Genomic DNA, 19,217 nt, shown 5'->3' with positions numbered 1-19,217 from the left:
TTGGATTGCTGCTCCTCCAAATACTTGGCAAACGTTCGTGGGTAACCGTACATCAGAAATACAACTGCTGACTAGAGATGGTCGGGTATAGAAATTCTTATACCCGAACCCGACCCGTACCCGAGTGATCAGCAAAAAAATTTACCCGTACCCGACCCGTACCCGATTGAAAATTTAAAAAATTACCCGTACCCGACCCGTACCCGATCAATAATAAATAAAAATTACCCGTACCCGACCCGTACCCGAAAAAAAATAAAAAATTTTACCCGTACCCGACCCGTACCCGATTAAAATTTACCTGTACCCGTACCCGACCCGAATGAGTAGTAAAAATTTTACCAAAATTCAGTATGGAAAAAAATGTGTTTTAGATATCGAGCCGTATCAGGCTCTAGTTGGTAAGAAAAATACATTAAAATGCTTGTTTACTTTTAAACATATAAATACACTGTGAAGCATGAATAATGTAATGTAACTTTGTTTTAAACATGCATAAAAAAACAAACGGTTCATCCGAATTCAAAATTTTTTTTTTCATATTAAAGTACAATCCTTCCGGGTAATTGTGGAATATAATTTCATTCAAATGGCTGCCTCGGCTGGCCTTGCAGTACGCCATACGGTCGGTCCAGCTTTTTAATACATTTTCGATTGTATGCAGCTTTATTTCAGCTATGGATGCACGAATGTTATCCTTCAAGGCTTGAATTGTCTCTGGCTTGTCCACATAACACTTATCTTTGACAGCCGCTCAAAGATAATAGTCTAACGGTGTCAAATCACAGCTCCGAAGCGGCCAAACGACATCCGAATTTCGACTGATAATTCGATCTCCGAAGACTGTGCACAGATGATCGATCGTAGCGTTGGCTGTGTGGCACGGAGCGCCGTCTTGTTGGAATTAAAAGGTGTCCAAGTCTACCTCTTCAAGTAACGGGAAGAACCAATCGCTAATGATGACGCGGTACCGCTCGCCATTGACCGTGGCGGCGGCTCCTGCCTCATTTTCTAAGAAAAAAGGCCCAATGATGCCGCCAGACAAAAATCCGCACCAAACCGTCACTCTCTGAGATCGGCTTCTCCATGATGACGTGCGGGTTTTCCGTCACCAGATGCGAAAATTTTGCTTATTAACATACCCGCCGAGATGAAAATGTGCCTCATCCGAGAAGATGATTTTTTGCACATATTCCGCAACATTACCATAATTTTGGAAGTAAGACTGCACTATTTTCACGCGGTCCTCAAGCGTACACACAACCATTTTCGTTCAGCGGAAGGATACAACTAAGTTTCTGTCAAATCAGAAGTGACATTTAGGTTACCAATGTCGAAATAACCGCTAGTTCAAAAATAAATGTTAGATGGCGGACCCTGTAGATTTCCAATGTCTTTGGTACTTTATACTCATTTACAAATGTCAACAAAAGCGAGTAATATCTACTCAAATTTTTCAAAAAGCATATTTACCCAATATGTCGTAATACTCGTTGTACTCAATTTTGGGTAGGTATGGTTTTTACGAAACAGTGCGACTTTTGATCCAATTCTTTAGAACTATAAGTAAGCGAGCTCATTATCTTGACACACAAATAAAAATTCACATTCGAATCACTTGAAAAATCACGTAAAATAGTTCCAAATGTCAAATTGAATATTATACGTGACGAAAATGAATGTTATGCGAACATCCCCTAAAATGAATAGTGTGTTATCAGTTCGACCAAAGAATCAAACAATGTACGTGTATTCCCGGTGTGAAAAATTCAATTTTGAACATGGTGAACAGTGAGTCCTTCAAGTGTAAGTAGTTTGAACATTCGTAGGAAATTTTTTTGGTTACAATTTTTTACTATAAAGCAAAATTAATTATGATTTTGATTTAAATTAATCTGTCAACTATGCCCGTTTTGTAAACCTCACAAACCCACACCCACGATGTTATCGGTAGCTGGTGGTTTTTACAGCCATTGAACCGGTGGAACCCTCAACGAGTGAACACGGTGAAAATTTGAACCGGTGGAACCCTCAACGAGTGAACACGAGAAAAGATTTTCACCCTTACTTTTGCGACTCCACCACAGACTAACAGACATGACAGTATGAGTAAATTCTTACAAAAATAATTTTTCGTGATGCACTAGTTCCACCTATATTGTACTGCGCGAACTATTTACTATCTGTACACCCCTTGGATTATGTAATAGTTTTTTTTACTAGTTGGTTTCCCCTCGTTTGTCAACACCGATCAGCTGCTTGCAGGGATGCCTGATTTCATCAAAATATTTGAAAATGAATCGTCACAATAAATTATTGGATTACGTTGATAATATATTTAACTTTTTCGCGATGTTGGAAGGTAACCATTTATTTTATTTTTATCAACGTTGTTCATCTAGACTATTTTTTATTGTGTTGGTAGTTTTCATCCGAAATTAAGTGGCAGCAGACCAGAAGCAAGTTAATATTGTAACATATCGGGTTCGATTTTGTATTGCGTTGGAGGATAAGAAGTAGGCACAATTATGTATATAGTTTTGGCAATATGTATTGAATCTGTTTCCTGCATGAAATTCGCATGGACGTATACAAATCAATACATTACAGGTAATTCTGTATGAATGGCAACTCTGTTGGTAAATGAAAAAAATAAACACAGTCTAGATGACAGACAGGATGTTTTTGATAGGGTAACGTGGCGCCATCATGACACATGTGAGTACTGTCCCAAATAAAGGAATATTCGAAATGACCGTTACAATGATTGAAGAATCTAATTTGAGTGTCCTGTCTGTTAGTCTGTGACTCCACGTTGTCACGCATCGAGATTTTCACTTGTAGTCCAGTGAAAAGTAACGAAAATTAACTAGCAATATAGCCCAACTTGCTGTGCCATCAATCGGTGTCATTTAAAGTGAGGTGACACCACCCAGAAGTGCAGAATAATAAGAACTTCTATGCAGATTTTCTGAAATAAATGTCCATGTTTTTATGGTAAGAATCCCAATGATTTTTATGAAAATTTTGAAAGTCTCTAACCAATATTTAAAATAACAGTTTTCTGGTATCTGAATGTGATATGAGTACTACACTACATTTTATATACTGCCCATACTTGCATATCAGTCCCATATGGGAAATCGGCATGTTGAGAAAAAGACGATCAAAAGTTTATTTCCGATTTTTTTTATTTATTGTGCTCCCTAATGCTGGTCCCGGGTTGGCGGTTCAATGCATAGGACGCTGGTCTTACAAGCCAGCTGTCGTATGTTCGAACCCCGACCTGGAAGGATTCTTAGTGTCAGTAGGATTCATATTACTAGCCATGCAATGATTCTGTACACTAAGAATCGGCTGCGAAGTCTGTTGAAACAGAAAGGCCAAATTCCACGAAAGGAATGTAATGCCAAGACTTTGCTTTGCTCCCTAATGCTAAATCTTGGTGTTATTACATGAAATATCGGTAATACACCTTTGCTGTTCCAATATTGCAACAAATGAAATTATTGAAATTTTGCACTGAATGGGACTGATATGCGGGTACTTTAGCATATGGGACACAGAAATGAGTTGATATTTTACTGAACAAACCCTCAACTTTCATTGCAATTTCTGAGAGTTTATTGAGGAAAGGCTCCATTCCTCAAGCTAACTCAAAATTGGCGAAAATCGATATGAGACTGATATGCGAGTATGGGCAGTATATGAATCAAATAATTTTTACTGGATTGTGCATTAAACAGCTTTAAAATGGCAGTCCATTAAATCCTACGTGAAAAGTAGATTCCGACCGCAACATCATAGAGCTAAGGCAGTGTGTCTTATTAAATATGTTATAAACAAAGTAGGGCGGGAAATATTCACATAACTTTTCATGAAGAAAAAAATGTTTTTTTCTGGAAAAAGATGCCGTTTGACAGGTCTGGTCCTAGGCGGGAATGTCAAAACCCCTTGAATCAAATTGATTATTTTTCGGAAGAACTGTTTTGCAATGAAAAAATCTCGTCAACGTATAAACATATTTATGTGAAGTACAAATGGTCGGGTAATCGATCCGAAAAAAAAATTTACCCGTACCCGACCCGTACCCGAGTGAGCGAAAAATTTTTTTACCCGTACCCGACCCGTACCCGATCGAAAATAAAATTTTTTACCCGTACCCGACCAAAAACCCGTCGGGTACGGGTACGGGTCGGGTTTCGGGTAAAATACCCGATACCCGACCATCTCTACTGCTGACACATGGACACAAGTGGAATCACGTAAAGGGAACGGATAACCCGGCGGATCATGTGTCCATTGTGGCTGGAAGAAGAAGAAGACAATTGACCTAGTATGTTGAATCATCCTTCTCCCGCTGAAGACCTTCTGGAACGAAGAAAAGTAGTAATGTTAGTAAATTCTACAGTGCAACATAACCCACTATTCACTCGGTTCTCTTCTTTCTGGCATCTGGTGCGCATTACTGCTTACCTTCTTCGATTCATTAATCGCTGCCGTTCAAAAAATTTCCGCTACGAAACATTTTTCTCTACCGTGGAGCTGCAAGAGGCAAAGGGTACATTAGTGAAGTTAGCACAGCAAGAAGCATTCGCAGAAGAATTGAATCAGCTGAAGCAAAAACGTTCCGTGCTCTCAAAATCTCTTTCTTGGATGACAATGGCATTATACGTGTTGGTGGCCGGATGAATTTTTCGAATGAGACCTACCAAACCAAGCACCCTATAGTTCTTCCAAATAAACACTCGCTATCTCGTCTTATAGCCAACCATTTTCACACCCTATGTTTACATTCCGGCCCCAGAATGACTCTGGCAACCATGCGTCGAGAATTTTGGCCAATACGAGGAAAAACGCTTGCCAATTATGTATGTCGCAAATGCATAAAATGTTTTCGCCATAACCCTGTCCCTGTAACCCAACCTCAAGGCCAGCTTCCCAAAGCTCGTACTATTCCCAGTCGACCATTTTCAACCACCGCACAGTGGTTCAAAAGCGCAATTTCACGCTCTTAATTGATAACTCATAGGATCGTGGTTTTTGAGGTACAGTATCTTCAGAAAAGTTCCTCAGAATGATAGACGCCATCTTTTGGCAAATTTGGTTTATGTGATTAGTCCTCCTAAAAGTGAGATAAAAATTTTATTCTAGCTCAGGGCCAACATAGGGGCTAAGTTACTTCGACAAAGTTGTGCAGAAAGTTATTTCAAACAAGTTTGCTGAAGTTACTATTCCCGTAACTTGAGTGTAATTCAAGATATAATGTATTTTCTGAAAAAGGTTTCCTAAAACCAGTTTTTGTAAGAAAACATTTATATTTTCAATTTATATGAGTTTTTTATGTTATACAAAGTTTTTCATCTTTAAAAACTACACAACTTTCTCGAACATACTATGCTGCTATCATTTCAGTTTAATGAAATAGAGCAATTTTTCATGTTTTTTTTACATAAAATTCTAACTTGTCTATTATCAAAAGGCGCAGGAAGGTGCAGATGAGACTACTTACATATTAAATTACTTCAAAAGAGCTTTCATACCGTGGTTGAATTACTCGTCTGCGATCGTCTGCAGGCGAGATATGTTCTTTTCAAATATCCTTGTCCTTGACATTTGCAATGATAAAGTTTATTGTATATCAGATCAGAGTTCAGTATATATTCGTTACCATGGAAACTCTCACAATAAAAGGTTTTTATGGACATCGAAGTCTACAAATAGAAAAGTTTAGTAATAATTACTGACGGTTTTTTTAAAGTAACTGTCCGACGGTTTTTAAAAGTGTGATAAGAAGCCACGACTTTGAAAAAAGCCAATTATCATGTCGAATTACGTATGGTCATTTTTTGATAAGTTTTTTTCTATAGAAAAGCTCTGCGAATAAATATCCTCTATTCATCAATTAAAGTGGAGATCGATAAACGCTTGATATATTGTACTGTTCATAATGATTAAGAAGTTTCTTTTATACAGATGTCGGGGGTATTATACACGCGAGCAATCCAGATCACTTACGAATCGGGATCCCATGAATTGGTAATTAGTTTCATTGGATCCTTTGGTTACAAATATTCTTAAATGGCCAAAACAGTCCAAGAAGAATCTGTCGAACGATGCTAAGAGTCTTTTAGCTGGTTAAGAACATTGTCAGCTATCATAAAATAAATACAAATAACTAAAAATGAGTTTTGATCATACTTTTCTCTACCAGAAGATGACATAACTTAGTTCGATTTGATGATGACTTTTTTAAAAGTCGTGACAAAACAGTTACTAAACTATTCAATTTATAGACTTCAATGTGCACAAAAAATAATAAAATAATAACCATAGTAATGAATATATACTGAAATCTGATCTGAAATACAATGAACCTTATCATTGCAAATGTCAAGGACAAGGATATTTGAAAAGAACATATCTCGCCTGCAGACGTTCGCCGACGAGGAATTCAACCACGGTATGAAAGCTCTTTTGAAGTAGTTTAATATGTAAGTAGTCTCATCTGCACCTTCCTGCGCCTTTTGATAATAGACAAGTTAGAATTTTATGTAAAAAAACATGAAAAATTGCTCTATTTCATTAAACTGAAATGATAGCAGCATAGTATGTTCGAGAAAGTTGTGTAGTTTTTAAAGATGAAAAACTTTGTAGAACATGAAAAACTCATAAATTGAAAATATATATGTTTTCTTACAAAAACTGGTTTTAGGAAACCTTTTTCAGAAAATACATTATATCTTGAATTACACTCAAGTTACGGGAATAGTAACTTCAGCAAACTTGTTTGAAATAACTTTCTGCACTACTTTGTCGAAGTAACTTAGCTCCTATGTTGGCCCTGAGCTAAAATAAAATTTTTATCTCACTTTTAGGAGGATTAATCACATAAACCAAATTTGCCAAAAGATGGCGTCTATCATTCTGAGCAACTTTTCTGAAGATACTGTACCTCAAAAACCACGAAGCTATGAGTTATCAATTAAGAGCGTGAAATTGCGCTTTTGAACCACTGTGGTGCACCGGGGTCGATTATTGCGGCCCGCTATATTTGAAGCCTGTTCATCGACGCGCGGCTCCACAAAAGGTTTTCATTGCTGTATTTGTATGTTTCGCTACTAAAGCTACCCATCTAGAACTTGTGTGCGATTTGTCAACAGACGCGTTTATCGCTACACTCCGAAGGTTTGTTGCTCGGCGCGGCTTACCTACGGAAATACATTCAAATAATGGCACAAATTTCAAAGGAGCTAAAACGGTGCTAATTGAAATGCATAAAATGTTCACTTCGAAACAAAACAAAGAAGCAATCATAAATGAATGCAGCAGATGCGGAATCGTTTGGCGTTTCATTCCGCCACGAGCACCAAACTTCGGCGGCCTTTGGGAAGCGGCTGTCAAAACAACAAAAACCTCTCTGGTCAAAACAATCGGTTGTCGTCAACTTCCATATGAGGATATGGTAACGATCCTCTACCAGATTGAGGCAAACATGAATACTCGCCCATTAACGCCTCTGTCAGATGACCCGAGCGAATTGGACTATACTGAAGTGCCAACAGGTCGATTAGGGCACTATCAAAAGTTACAACAACTGATTCAAAATCACTGGCAGCGTTGGAGGAAAGAATATCTTACCGAACTCAATCAGCAGTGGTAAAAATCCTGTTCTCCGGCAGATATACACGTTGGCCAAATGGTATTACTGCAAGAAGATGGAAAAGCATCAGTTGCATGGCCGCTAGCAAGGATCACAGCAGTGCAACCTGGTAACGATGGCATCGTCCGAGTTGCAACAGTTAAAACTAAAAGTGGAACTTACATACGTCCGATTCGCAGATTGTTTCCACTTCCATTCGATCGGCAGTTAGCAGTACAGCCGGATCAACAACCTGAAAAGGAAGAAGAGCATTAAAAAAGTCAAAAAGTCGACTTAGCAAATTTAGGTGGCCGGTAATGTTGATATTTTGCACTTGCACTGATCACAACATTGTTCGCGATAGACTGACAGTAGCACGACCTACTCACACTGTTGTTACCAAACTTAACGAAGGTAGTGAGATTTTCAGTTAGGGGTGAGAAGAGTAAAGCGATCTCAAGCATAAAACTATGTTCGGAGAGAATTCTCTAAAATTTATATTTGAGTAGTTTAATTATGCGATTTGCTCCATCATTATTCATTCCAAATCAACCTTCGTAGCGATAGGACTGGCCACCGTCCGAGATTAGTAGCTTTGTGTACTTGTAGACTGTATTGTAGTGAAGTAAATGATACTTGTAACTAAATAGAAGAATACGTGTTTAAATAAATGTAGTGTCGTGTTAGAATAAAATAAAGGTTGTTGCGTATCGTTTTGTATCACACTACTGGTGGCTGCTTTTCAGCACCGGACCACCAGTTCAGGGTCGTTTATCTTCTTGGTCACCGGAGAAATTTCACTTCACTAATTCTTTGGGCGGACTTTTCTTCCCACCTGTGGTCACTGAGCAAATCGTTTGCGGCGGAAACAAGTTACATACAAAAAAAACTAAACAAAATGGACGACACAGCTTGTATATCAAAAGACCGCACAATTTTAAACTTAGGCACTATATTTTGCAATAAAAAAAATAGAATATTTAACTTTTACTACTTGCGCAAGTTTATTGTCTGGTAACTTCTTCTCGACACTCCGTTGCGGCCGTGATGAACGTTGGTCGACTTGATGATCTCAGTGGACGACGACGGGCGGGACGGCACTGGCTTCGGGGCGGTGGGACAGCAACTCGTCTTCAGATTAAGCTGCAACTCGGCCTGTCTGTAGCGGAGGCCTTCGTCCGAGGGTAATACCCGGAGAGTGGTACTGCACGTACTATTTTCTTCGTTTCACCGAAAAGGCACACACGTCGGGCTAACAGCAAACGAACTTAACAGGTCTAGTGCACTTGTCCCGAATCAAACGTTCGTGGGATACCTCGGTACTAAATACTGATCCCTTTGGATCCACTTATACCAGAATTCAAATAACGGAACGAAACGGATTGTCACTTTTGGTGGGTGACACGCTGCTGCAACCTTCACTCTACCGGGTCAACAAAATACTAGCTCCCGCTTAAGGGTTTTCCCGCGGTTTTATCGGCTTGCTGTCCATTTTCCATCCCAATCCCACCGCCGCCTTCAAAGCATGCCACCCCACATTTTATGCTGCGATGATGACGACGATGACAGTGTGTAGACAGATGACGGTTACAATGTATTATCGTTTTCTGGTTGGTGTCTTGATTAATATTTGTACCTACTATACTTGTTTCCTTTTTCTATATATTATTTAATATGTGATATGATTTGATATATGAATTGAACAATAACAAAGATACATACATAAATTGATGAATATAAATAAATAAATAAATACTTTTGAATATAATATATAATTTAATAATGAATATGTAGTAAATAAATGTAAATGAATAAATAAATATATAGATAAATAAATAAATAAATAAATAAATAAATAAATAAATAAATAAATAAATAAATAAATAAATAGATAAATAATAAATAAATAAATAAATAATAAATAAATAGAATAAATAATTTAACAAAACCCTACTTTTGACACCAACCTAGGCTATTAAGCAGAACTTAAATGTGACTCAAACGTGTAAACACGGAGTAGGAATGCGATTGACGTTTAAATTCTACTCATACATTTACTGACAATCAATATAAACAAAAATATTACAAAATTTGACATATATACACAAGCTGGACTCAGTGACCAAAGGAACAACATTGTGACCAAAGAATAACAGGTCACAAGGTTTACTGTGTTATGTGTGATGTGTAGTGTTTTATATTTATCACCGAACATTGACCAGTTTAAAAGGCACTGCTACTTAGGAGCGTAAAAACGCAAATCAAGTCACCCAGAGTTGATCGCTGTGCACGATAAAATCGGGGCGGACCAAAATACCGGCGGAACACCTATTTGGTAAGGTTCACAACAATGAGTAAAGGAGAAAAAGATGCCTTCAAACAATTTAATGTAAGTTATGAACTGACAATTTTTTCAGCAATTTGATTTTCTAGCATTGATAATAGTATATCATCAGAATTTCTCTTATCTGATTCTGATGCAGTTTATTCAATTGTACTCCATTTGAAAAAAGGCGGGAGATCAACGATTTCAGACGTAGATCATGTCATGTCTTATCTTGATCATATTTGATTTTCCTCCACCAACATCAAAGCTTATCGAATCATCCAATGATTGAACTTACATAAATCAAGAATCTTTTTAGCTCCAAATCACTACCCATTGTGTGACGGAAGATCAGTACCGATATTGATCGATGTGATTTAAAATTCACTGATCAACTGATCTTGAAAAGATTCTTCGGCAGTGATCTCGTTTTGATGAGGTTTTGGTCCTTATTTTCTCAGCCCTGTATGCTACACAAAGGAAATATTATTCTTTACCTAAAACAATAATATATCTGTGTACCCCTAGGAGGAATAAAACAGATGGTTTAAATGTTTCATCAATTCCAACCAAATACTTTTGTTAATTTATATAATTGATATTAATAAAATAATTCCGATGATTTGGTGTTTTAGGGAAATTTTTTAATCTAATGACAGCATGTAATAAATCGATTTTCCCCTCATATTTGTATGATTTGTCATACATATTGAGAATGTATTGAGATGAATTTTATTTATTTTGAATTCGCGACATGTGACATAGGGGGGGGAGGGGGGGGGGGGATCTTTGCTTCTGTGACAATTTGTGACAAAGGGGGGATGGGGAGTCAAAAATCGTCGAAAAAAGCGTGACATCTTTTATGGACAGCCCCTTACCACCAGTGAAAATTACAATATTCACTTAGGAATCAGATTGTCGTCGTTTAGTAGTATTTTTATATGATTTACTATTAAAAAAAACATTGGGAAGGAAGCTTGAATTGATAGAAGATATTTCGTATTTCACAAATTTTATAATATCTCGTCAGAAAAAAAACACCGAAACAGCACGGAAAATAAAATACTTTCACTCGTACCCAACTAATTTTTTGAACCCGTACCCGACTGGACCCGTTCAAAATCTTCAGCCGTACCCGGTAAACACTTTTTTATCGGAACCCAAACCCGACACGTACCCGGTATATATAAAACTAATTATTTATTTTGGATAAAAAATGTATAATATTTGGACATAATTTTTTTGAGTTTCGGGGGAGGGATTTAAACCCCTGACCCACCACCCCCCTTCCCCCGCTTTCCCACACACTGTAAACGCGTCTGCTTCTAGGGCTCTAGTCCCGCAGATACATATCGACCGACCGCCCTCTCCGGACAAACAGATATTCTGATCGTCAACTCCACAATCAGCATTGGTTGTAATCGGGTTACTAGTGAACATGACCACGTCCGATGGACCCGAACCGGATTCTTGGGAGGAGTGACCGAATCCGGAGATGATTCCCGTTATACCTGCGAATGTGCGATCATCCGAAATTGCCGGAAGATCGACGGGTTGAACGAAATCGTTGAACACTGCCGGAGTTGACAGTTGGATGGTGGCGATATCATTCCGCAATCCCGATGATGTGTAATTTGGATGAACGTTGATGATGCCATGAGCGATTCTCTGTTGGGATTCCTCATCGACCTGTCGATTGTGAGCTCCAAGAGTGATGGTTCCATGGCTAGGCGGTGATCCACTGACAACACAGTGGGCAGCTGTCATTACGAAGTTTTGCGTCAGTAGCGAACCACCACACAATGCACCATTACCATTCTCGAAGAAAGTGACTACCAGCGCCAGATATGGAAACTGTCCGGGTTGGGCCTCCTCGCCGTTCACTATTCTGCTATCCGGAGCCGTCATTGTTCCACGATGAATTCCCATTGACGGATCCAACTGTTCCCAAAACTGGTCCAAGTCTTTAATGCGTTTAACTTTTGATAAATCGACAAAAGCCGCCGAGGCCAAAGCCAAGGCGCCAGTGAACAGGATGACAGTCTTCATCGTAATATTGTCACGATATGTTTCGACTTGATGTGGTCCATTCGGAACAATTCCCATGACTTTTATAGTATCGTTTGGTATCAATGCTTTGTCATAGCATTCCATAATCGCGTAATAAATGTGAGAAGATAAGCTTCTGTCGGATATTCCCATTCCCACCAAGGGCGAAACTTGTTTAATTGTTTATATGGAACTCCCGTTCCTGGTGATATTCAATTACTGAAATAAAAACACAATTACAGTCTAATGAGATAATTATCTTGAAATCACACCAAACATGCGTGTAGGCATGTTTTTGAGTTATTTCTTTCGAATCCTGTACTTTGTATGTGTTGGAACGGTTAGTTTCGGAAGAGGAAAATCACCTTCTGATAGCAGTTGACTGCACAGCTTCAAAACTGTAATGTAATTCGATTCGGTTATGTTAAACAAAGATTCATGTTTAACCTACTTACTATAAGTGCTTCAACCCTCTTCTAATCCGAAACTTCAATTCAACGATACAATAACCGAATTATACCTATAATTAAATAAATCCTTATAAGGATAAGAAATATTTAACTAAAACTATACTTTAAATCAGCGAAAAACGTGGATACGATCTCTCTTCACTATCTCAATGTTTAATGACAGTTCTTCTTCTTGTTATCGGTGCGCAACCGGAATTCACATCACTGCTGTCAGATGGTTGCCCAGTGGTTTTGTCAACAGTATGTGAAACGAACTTCACTTCGGAGCTCACTTCCCTAGCAGTCGTTGACATCCAGGGTCTTTCGATGCTCTGAAAGTTGTCTAATAGTGCCAAGATATAGTAGATGTCGGAACGGGCGTATCCGGTGTCCACAAAGTGCCGCACGATGTCCGTTTTCGACGCGGTGGGATGCCGTTCTTTGAACGCCATCACCAGTACCGTAGTGAGGGTGAGGCGAGTGAGGTGACCCCCTCGGGCGCCAACAGCCAGGGGGCGCCAAAACATGAGAAAAAATGTACGATTATTTCATGAAAAAATAATTTCATCAGTTTTTTTTTCGGGAAAACTATTTAAACTAGATTAAGTTTGAGGTAAAATGATTATGATTTTGGGGTTCTAAATTGCTTAAGATAATCATTTTAACTCTATACCCCCGGAAATATGTTTAGCAATTTACGATCAAATTTTCAGTAGTATTTCTAAAATATTTGGTTCTGGTTTAGATTTTAGCTCTGGATTCAGAATCCAGTCGCAGAATTCGGGTTTCAGAATCTAGGTTCCAGATTTCATTCCCAGAGCCTAGGTTCAGATTCAAGATGCAGAATTCAGGTTCATAATCTACGTCCAAAATTCATTTCTAGAATCCTAGTTCTAGGCGAAAATCTAGAAATCATGTCCAAATTGTCTCGGGTTGGCAGTTCAATGCATAGGGCACTGGTCTTGCAAACCAGTTGTCGTACGTTCGAGCCCCGACCTGGAAGGATTCGTAGTGTCAGTACAATCGTAGCACCAGCCATGCAATGGTTCTGTACACTCTGAATCGGCTGCGAAGTTTGTTGAAACAGAAGGTCAAATTCCACTACAGGAATGTAATACCAAGGCTTTGCTATGTTCAAAATCCAGTTCAATTAGGTGTACAACTTTGCTTCCGCCGTTTTTTTTTCCAAAATTTAAAGCATTATTGCGAAAAAGTGCTTACAGATGTGTTATTCAAAGTATTGTCCGTCGCTAGCGACAACTTTCTCCCATCTTTCCGGAAATTTTCGGATCCCGGCTCGAAAAAAGGAGTCCTTTTTTGACGCTATCCATGAAGCAATCCATTTTTCCAACTCTTCGAAGGATTGAAAATGTTGATCTGCCAGGCCGTGTGCCATCGAACGGAATATGTGGAAGTCAGAAGGGGCGACATCTGGGGAATACGGCGGGTGGGGCAAAACTTACCATTTCATCGTTTCCAGGTACTTTTTGACCACCTTTGCGACGTGAGGCCGAGCATTGTCGTGTTGGAGGATGACTTTGCCATGTCGCTCTTGATACTGTGGCCGCTTTTCTGTTGGCGGGACGTTTTGAAATGGCTCACTCCCAACGATTTGGTAGGCTCTTCTTGGGTTTGGCACGAATCTTCATCAAGCAATGCTTCATCTTTGAAGGTTTTTTCTCTTCCACCACCATGTTTGTCTTCGACATCGAAATCACCATTTTTAAAACGTTGAAACCACTCCCGACACGTTCTTTTACTCAGAGCAGCATCACGAGTAAGTTTCTGAAAGCATTCGATGCGCGTCAGTTGCATTTTTCGAATTGTAGCAGAAAAGTAAAACTTCCCGCAAATGACGAGAATTGGGCACATGAACAGACATTTTCGAGCGTGAATAATACAAAAAAACAAGAACGACTGCTACTGAAACGGCGATGACAATTCGTTAGGCACTATACACACTCACTTTAAAGGTATTATCATCTATGTATTTTGACCAGCCTCAGCCGGTACAGCCACCTATCGGAAAACGGCGGAAGCAACGTTGTACACCTGATATTATTCAGAACCAAAACCCAGGTCCTGAATGCTGGTTCAGATTCCAGGTTAAAAATCCAAGTCCAGAAATCAGATGCTGAAACCAGAATCCAAGTTCAAAATCCAGTTCCTAATTCAGAATCTAGGTTCAAATGTTTTTTACAAAAATCCGATTCCAGAACAGATTTAGAATTCATGTCCAGAGTTCAGAAACAGAATCCAGTTGTAGAATTCTGTTCTAGAATTCCAGGTACCGAAACTAGATCCAGATATGTTTTAAAGATCTTTAATTCAAGTTCTGAATCCATAATTCTAGTCCAAAATCCATTTCCGGAATCCACACACTTAAAACCAATTCTCGAGCTCGGCATACTGAAATACCGAATTAAATCGGCAACGCGACATTTTAATTATTCTTTAGTAATTCACATGCTCTTTTCCGAAATTCGTTAAAGTAATATGCTGATATCTCGGTAAAGCGCACTCTTTTACCGTTGCTCGTGGAGTGAGGAAATTGATTTGTATATTTGGTGCAAAGGTAAGTGAAATAAAAAACTATCTACAATGCATATATACTAATAAATATCTGCTAAACACTGTTTAGCCGTGATGTTTTTGTTTGGAGTTGTCTTGCCTTTTATGTATGCTAGATTAAAATCAACATTAATAAAATACCTTCTTTCTTCCACCTTAGCTTTTATGATATTTATTTTATACAATAAAGAAGAGCAGTTCTTTCCAGAGCCGGTGAAACATGCTAAGCCCAGGTGGGTAATTTTTCGTACCAGAGAGAGCAACCCACTTTTTTGAAGTATTATTTAGTGGATTTCTAAAGAATATTTTGTTTCGATATAACTTTGCATGAGACGCGTAAATTCGAAGCTTGAAGCGTTTTCGATATTTTGTTGTAAAACAAAACTGCGCATTTAAGGGTTAAATACAATATCAAACTACAAAATTTCTGCCAATATTTGTTTGGAATATTAAGTCAGCAGTCTTTTAGGTTCCGTATAAAATTATTTGTGTTTGCAAATTTTCGAAATTATTTCTTCGAGAATTTTGGTTACCCTGATCGTTTAGTTGGTTGGGGTTGATGGTGAAAGATGTCTCGCATGAATCGAAAGCAATGTCTTGGCATTACATTCCTTCTGTGGAATTTGGCCTTTTTGTTTCAACAGACTTCGCAACCGATTCTTAGCATACAGGCTTATGACTAGTACTACGATCCTACTGACACTATGAATCATTCCACGTCGGGGCTCGAACTTATGACAACTGGCTTATAAGACCAGCGCCGTATGCATTGGACCGCAAACCCGGGCGAATCGAACGGTGCACAAAACAAATCCAGCCGCTGATGTGCATAGCACATTGTTAAAAAAAGTCCCGGGACCGACTGAGATGACGTTTGTAATATCAAACTATCATTATCGTTCAGAAGACAAGTGTTTTCACGTCAATCACACCACAAACACTAAACTTACCGATATATAAGTGATATTACTTTTTGATTTACGAAAACTTAAAAATAACGAATTCCGTTTATTCATAAATCATTGCTTCCTATAAAGAAAAAACCGGGCAAGTCCAAAATGGTTTAAGGAGTGTTACCCGCACTCAGATTAAAAACAAAGATTTGTGGTATTCTGAGTTTAACGTGACCAAATTGAGCAGTCATCCGGAAAAAATGTGAGCAAATTTTGATAATCGTGATGGATGAACACAAAATCAAAGTCCGACTGAACTGGAAGTGCTTATGCGAAAATCTGGGCATGAAAAAAATCTTTTCCAAATAGGTGTCTCGTTCACTCTCAATCTATCAAAAGCAACAACGCATCAACAATCCAGAGAGCTGGTCGGCACTGTTTAGTCGCAATCAAAAGGATTTCTTGCGTTTGCGTTGGTATGAAACAGTGGACGAAACATGGATCTATCTTTTTTCTCCGGAGTTGTTTCAACATTTAGACGGGGAAAACGCAACAGGTAGCTGCAACAAGTATGGCGTCAGTTTTTAGATGCTCGAGGTACAATTAACGTCGACTATCTTGAAAAGGAAGTACCAACAAAAGTTTTTAGTTATTAATGCGTTAGGAGTTATTAATGCGTTTGAAGTATGGAATCGTAAAAAACGGCCTCATATGAAGCAGAAAAAATCTTCATTAATAAAGACAATGCACCGTGCCGCAAGTCAATGAAAATAATAGCCAAATTGAACGTATTAGGCACCGATCTGTTTCTTCACCCACCATATTCTCAATAACCTAGCCCCCAGCGACTACTTGTCATTTGATCATTTTATAAGTATAAAAAATTTAGATAATAAATAAAGAAATTTTGCTCAAGAAATGTTGTTTTCCAAGTTAGTTCCTGGACTTTTTGGACGATGTGGAAGCAATCTTCTCTACGGCAGTATCGAACCGCACAGAGTGCAAGCCGATTCGACACTGAATTTGGTTTTCTGTGAGTAATTTTCTCAAATGCGAACGCACTCATTGAAGAGCAGAAATCATATGGAAACCGTGAACTTATGTATACGAAACCGTCATATCAATTAGAGGAATGACAATGGTTTGAAAAGCAGGGAGATTAGACATTGTTCGTGGTTGAGTTATAGATATTCAAAACCTAACCACTGTCTATATGGTTTTACTTCTATATTTTGAATTTGTACCCCGATATAGAAAACAAAGACGCAATCCTACGTCAAAAGATTTTGAGTGATTTCATTGATGTGAAGATAAAGAATGGAAAGGCGAGATGTGACAAGGTTGATTTTAGCAAGCTGAAATCTTTTACTAACTTAACTTTTGCAAGAGAAGTTGATCTTAAGCATCTCATCAATGCAAATCACTCGAGTCTCTGGTATGCCGGAAAGTACCGATAAAGGTATTTTACCACTTACTATCCGAACCGACAAAAGAATAGTTATCAGAAGTTGTTACTTTCTACTTAATTCACACAATTAATTCTTCACTATCTTAAATAGTGAAAAAGTAAAAATAGCATGATGGGTTTCCATCAGGTAGCGGTGAGTGCAGCGCTACTGAATACCGCTTCAGGAATCAGGAATCAGAACAAATTGGCTCGAATGGCACGTTCCCCTTGATATTTGGAGATTTGTGCCTTGCCATCCATATTATTTGTTTTCATCATTTTCCCGATGTGTTAGAGGGAGGGATCGAAGGGAAATGGTAAGGTTTGGACTAGAAGAATGGGGGAAATTGACGACACAAAAAACATAGAAAGCAGAAGTAAATTCTGCACCCCTGAGGGATGCTGAACAATCTGCTGGGGATCACATTTAGTGAAAGCAGAAGTAAATTCTGAACTTTTGCGAGGTCCCGAACAGTCTGCTCTTAAAGCCTATTCAGGTTTGTTACTATGTACGTTTTTCTGATGAACAATACGTACATAGATTTTCTGAAAACCATAGTTCAGACGGAATTTTGTTTTCTCTAGAAGGCTCATTGAGTCATCGTCGATACTGCAGAAAAACATGCGTTTTCCCACAGTAACCGGACCCGCCTTGAGTAACATCCACCGATTCAACAAAATCCCCGGATTTTGCAGATCTAATCTCATCAGAACATCGGATTCAGCCAACCCTTCCTCAGTATCCCAAGGAATAGGAAGGCAAACCCGATTTTGATGTAGACTGTAGGGTTCAATAATGAACTTACTATCGCCAGCCTGCTGGTTTATCAAACCAAGCTTCTGCTTGAGCCAGGCACTGCTCATCTCATTCTCCGGAGAGAACCAGACGATGCCGTACCTAAGTCCACAGCCTTTGAAGCTTGGTATAAACTCCGTAGACGGCGTTGTGAAGAGACATTTGTTCAAGTCTCTTAATAAATGGGCTTTCAGGTCCTCAGTGAACATACCGTTCAACATCCGGACCTGAAAGCGCTCAGTTTGTTCGGACAAGTGGCCTCTAGAAGCAGAAGCCGCCTTTCCGAGAGCTTGTCTTTTGCGAATCTTCTTTTTTAGATTTCGCTCAAAGTTTTTACCTTTGTCTTCGCCTTCTGTTTCAACGGTGGAAGGCGAAGGACCGGGTTGAACATCCATCGCAGTCTGACTACTCTCGAATCCATTCCCTCTGACTTCCATATTCTGGTCGTTCCGACACTTTGTGACGGAACTCCCAGGTTTCTGGCCATCAGACGGTTCGGAATGAGAGCAGTCAGATGATTGGATGTATTTTGTATCCATTTTCCGAAAAATAAAAGAGAAAAAAGCGATACGAATTTAAAGCGTGAAAGCGCGCGAGGAAATACTCAACCTTTCGCTAGTGCGATCCAAAGTAAAAGAAAGCTGAAAGTCCGTTCCAAAAGAACAGAGTTGGATACTCACTAATACTTTAATCCTAATTAGGTAATCCCAAATTCTATGGCAGAGAATTTGTACGCAATTATATTCACAAGTAAATATAAATGCTTCGTATGGACGAGTGTGACAAACTGTCCAAATCTACACACACCGACCAAAGATACACTTGAAGTGTTAAATCGGAGTAATAAATTGTACACACAGTGGTGCAAACGTTCGAGACATGCTCGGCAAACCCGCAGCCCAACTGAAAACCCCAGAGCAGCCCCCCCAAAAGCTGTTATAAACCAACAGAACAATAAATACCACAGAGGTCAAAGTGCAAAAATGACATCTGATTTGCATCCAGTGCACTGTCTCCACAGCCAAGGGAAAAAGGAAGCGACCA

General features: G+C 38.9%; 1 protein-coding gene and 1 long non-coding RNA gene across 2 annotated transcripts; both read right to left on the bottom strand.

Annotated features, from left to right (window-relative positions):
- Nucleotides 1-194: 194 nt before the first annotated feature.
- Nucleotides 195-7,998, bottom strand: LOC131434508 (uncharacterized). Its single transcript, XR_009230339.1, has 4 exons — nt 7,826-7,998; nt 7,642-7,708; nt 4,477-4,545; nt 195-4,371 (listed from the first exon to the last, which is right to left on the bottom strand). It is a non-coding gene; the product is annotated as an uncharacterized LOC131434508 (long non-coding RNA).
- Nucleotides 7,999-8,632: 634 nt separating this feature from the next.
- LOC131434369 (brachyurin-like) lies at nt 8,633-12,017 on the bottom strand. The gene is made up of 2 exons (XM_058601040.1): nt 11,318-12,017; nt 8,633-8,814 (listed from the first exon to the last, which is right to left on the bottom strand). Exons 1-2 carry the CDS (start codon nt 12,015-12,017, stop codon nt 8,633-8,635), a joined length of 882 nt encoding a protein of 293 aa, XP_058457023.1.
- Between the last annotated feature and the right edge of the window lie 7,200 nt (nt 12,018-19,217).

The sequence above is a fragment of the Malaya genurostris genome, chromosome 3 (assembly GCF_030247185.1).
Source record: "Malaya genurostris strain Urasoe2022 chromosome 3, Malgen_1.1, whole genome shotgun sequence".
Taxonomy (NCBI): domain Eukaryota; kingdom Metazoa; phylum Arthropoda; class Insecta; order Diptera; family Culicidae; genus Malaya; species Malaya genurostris.
Note: the sequence above shows the minus strand (reverse complement) of the source record. Positions and strands in the feature narration are given on the sequence as shown.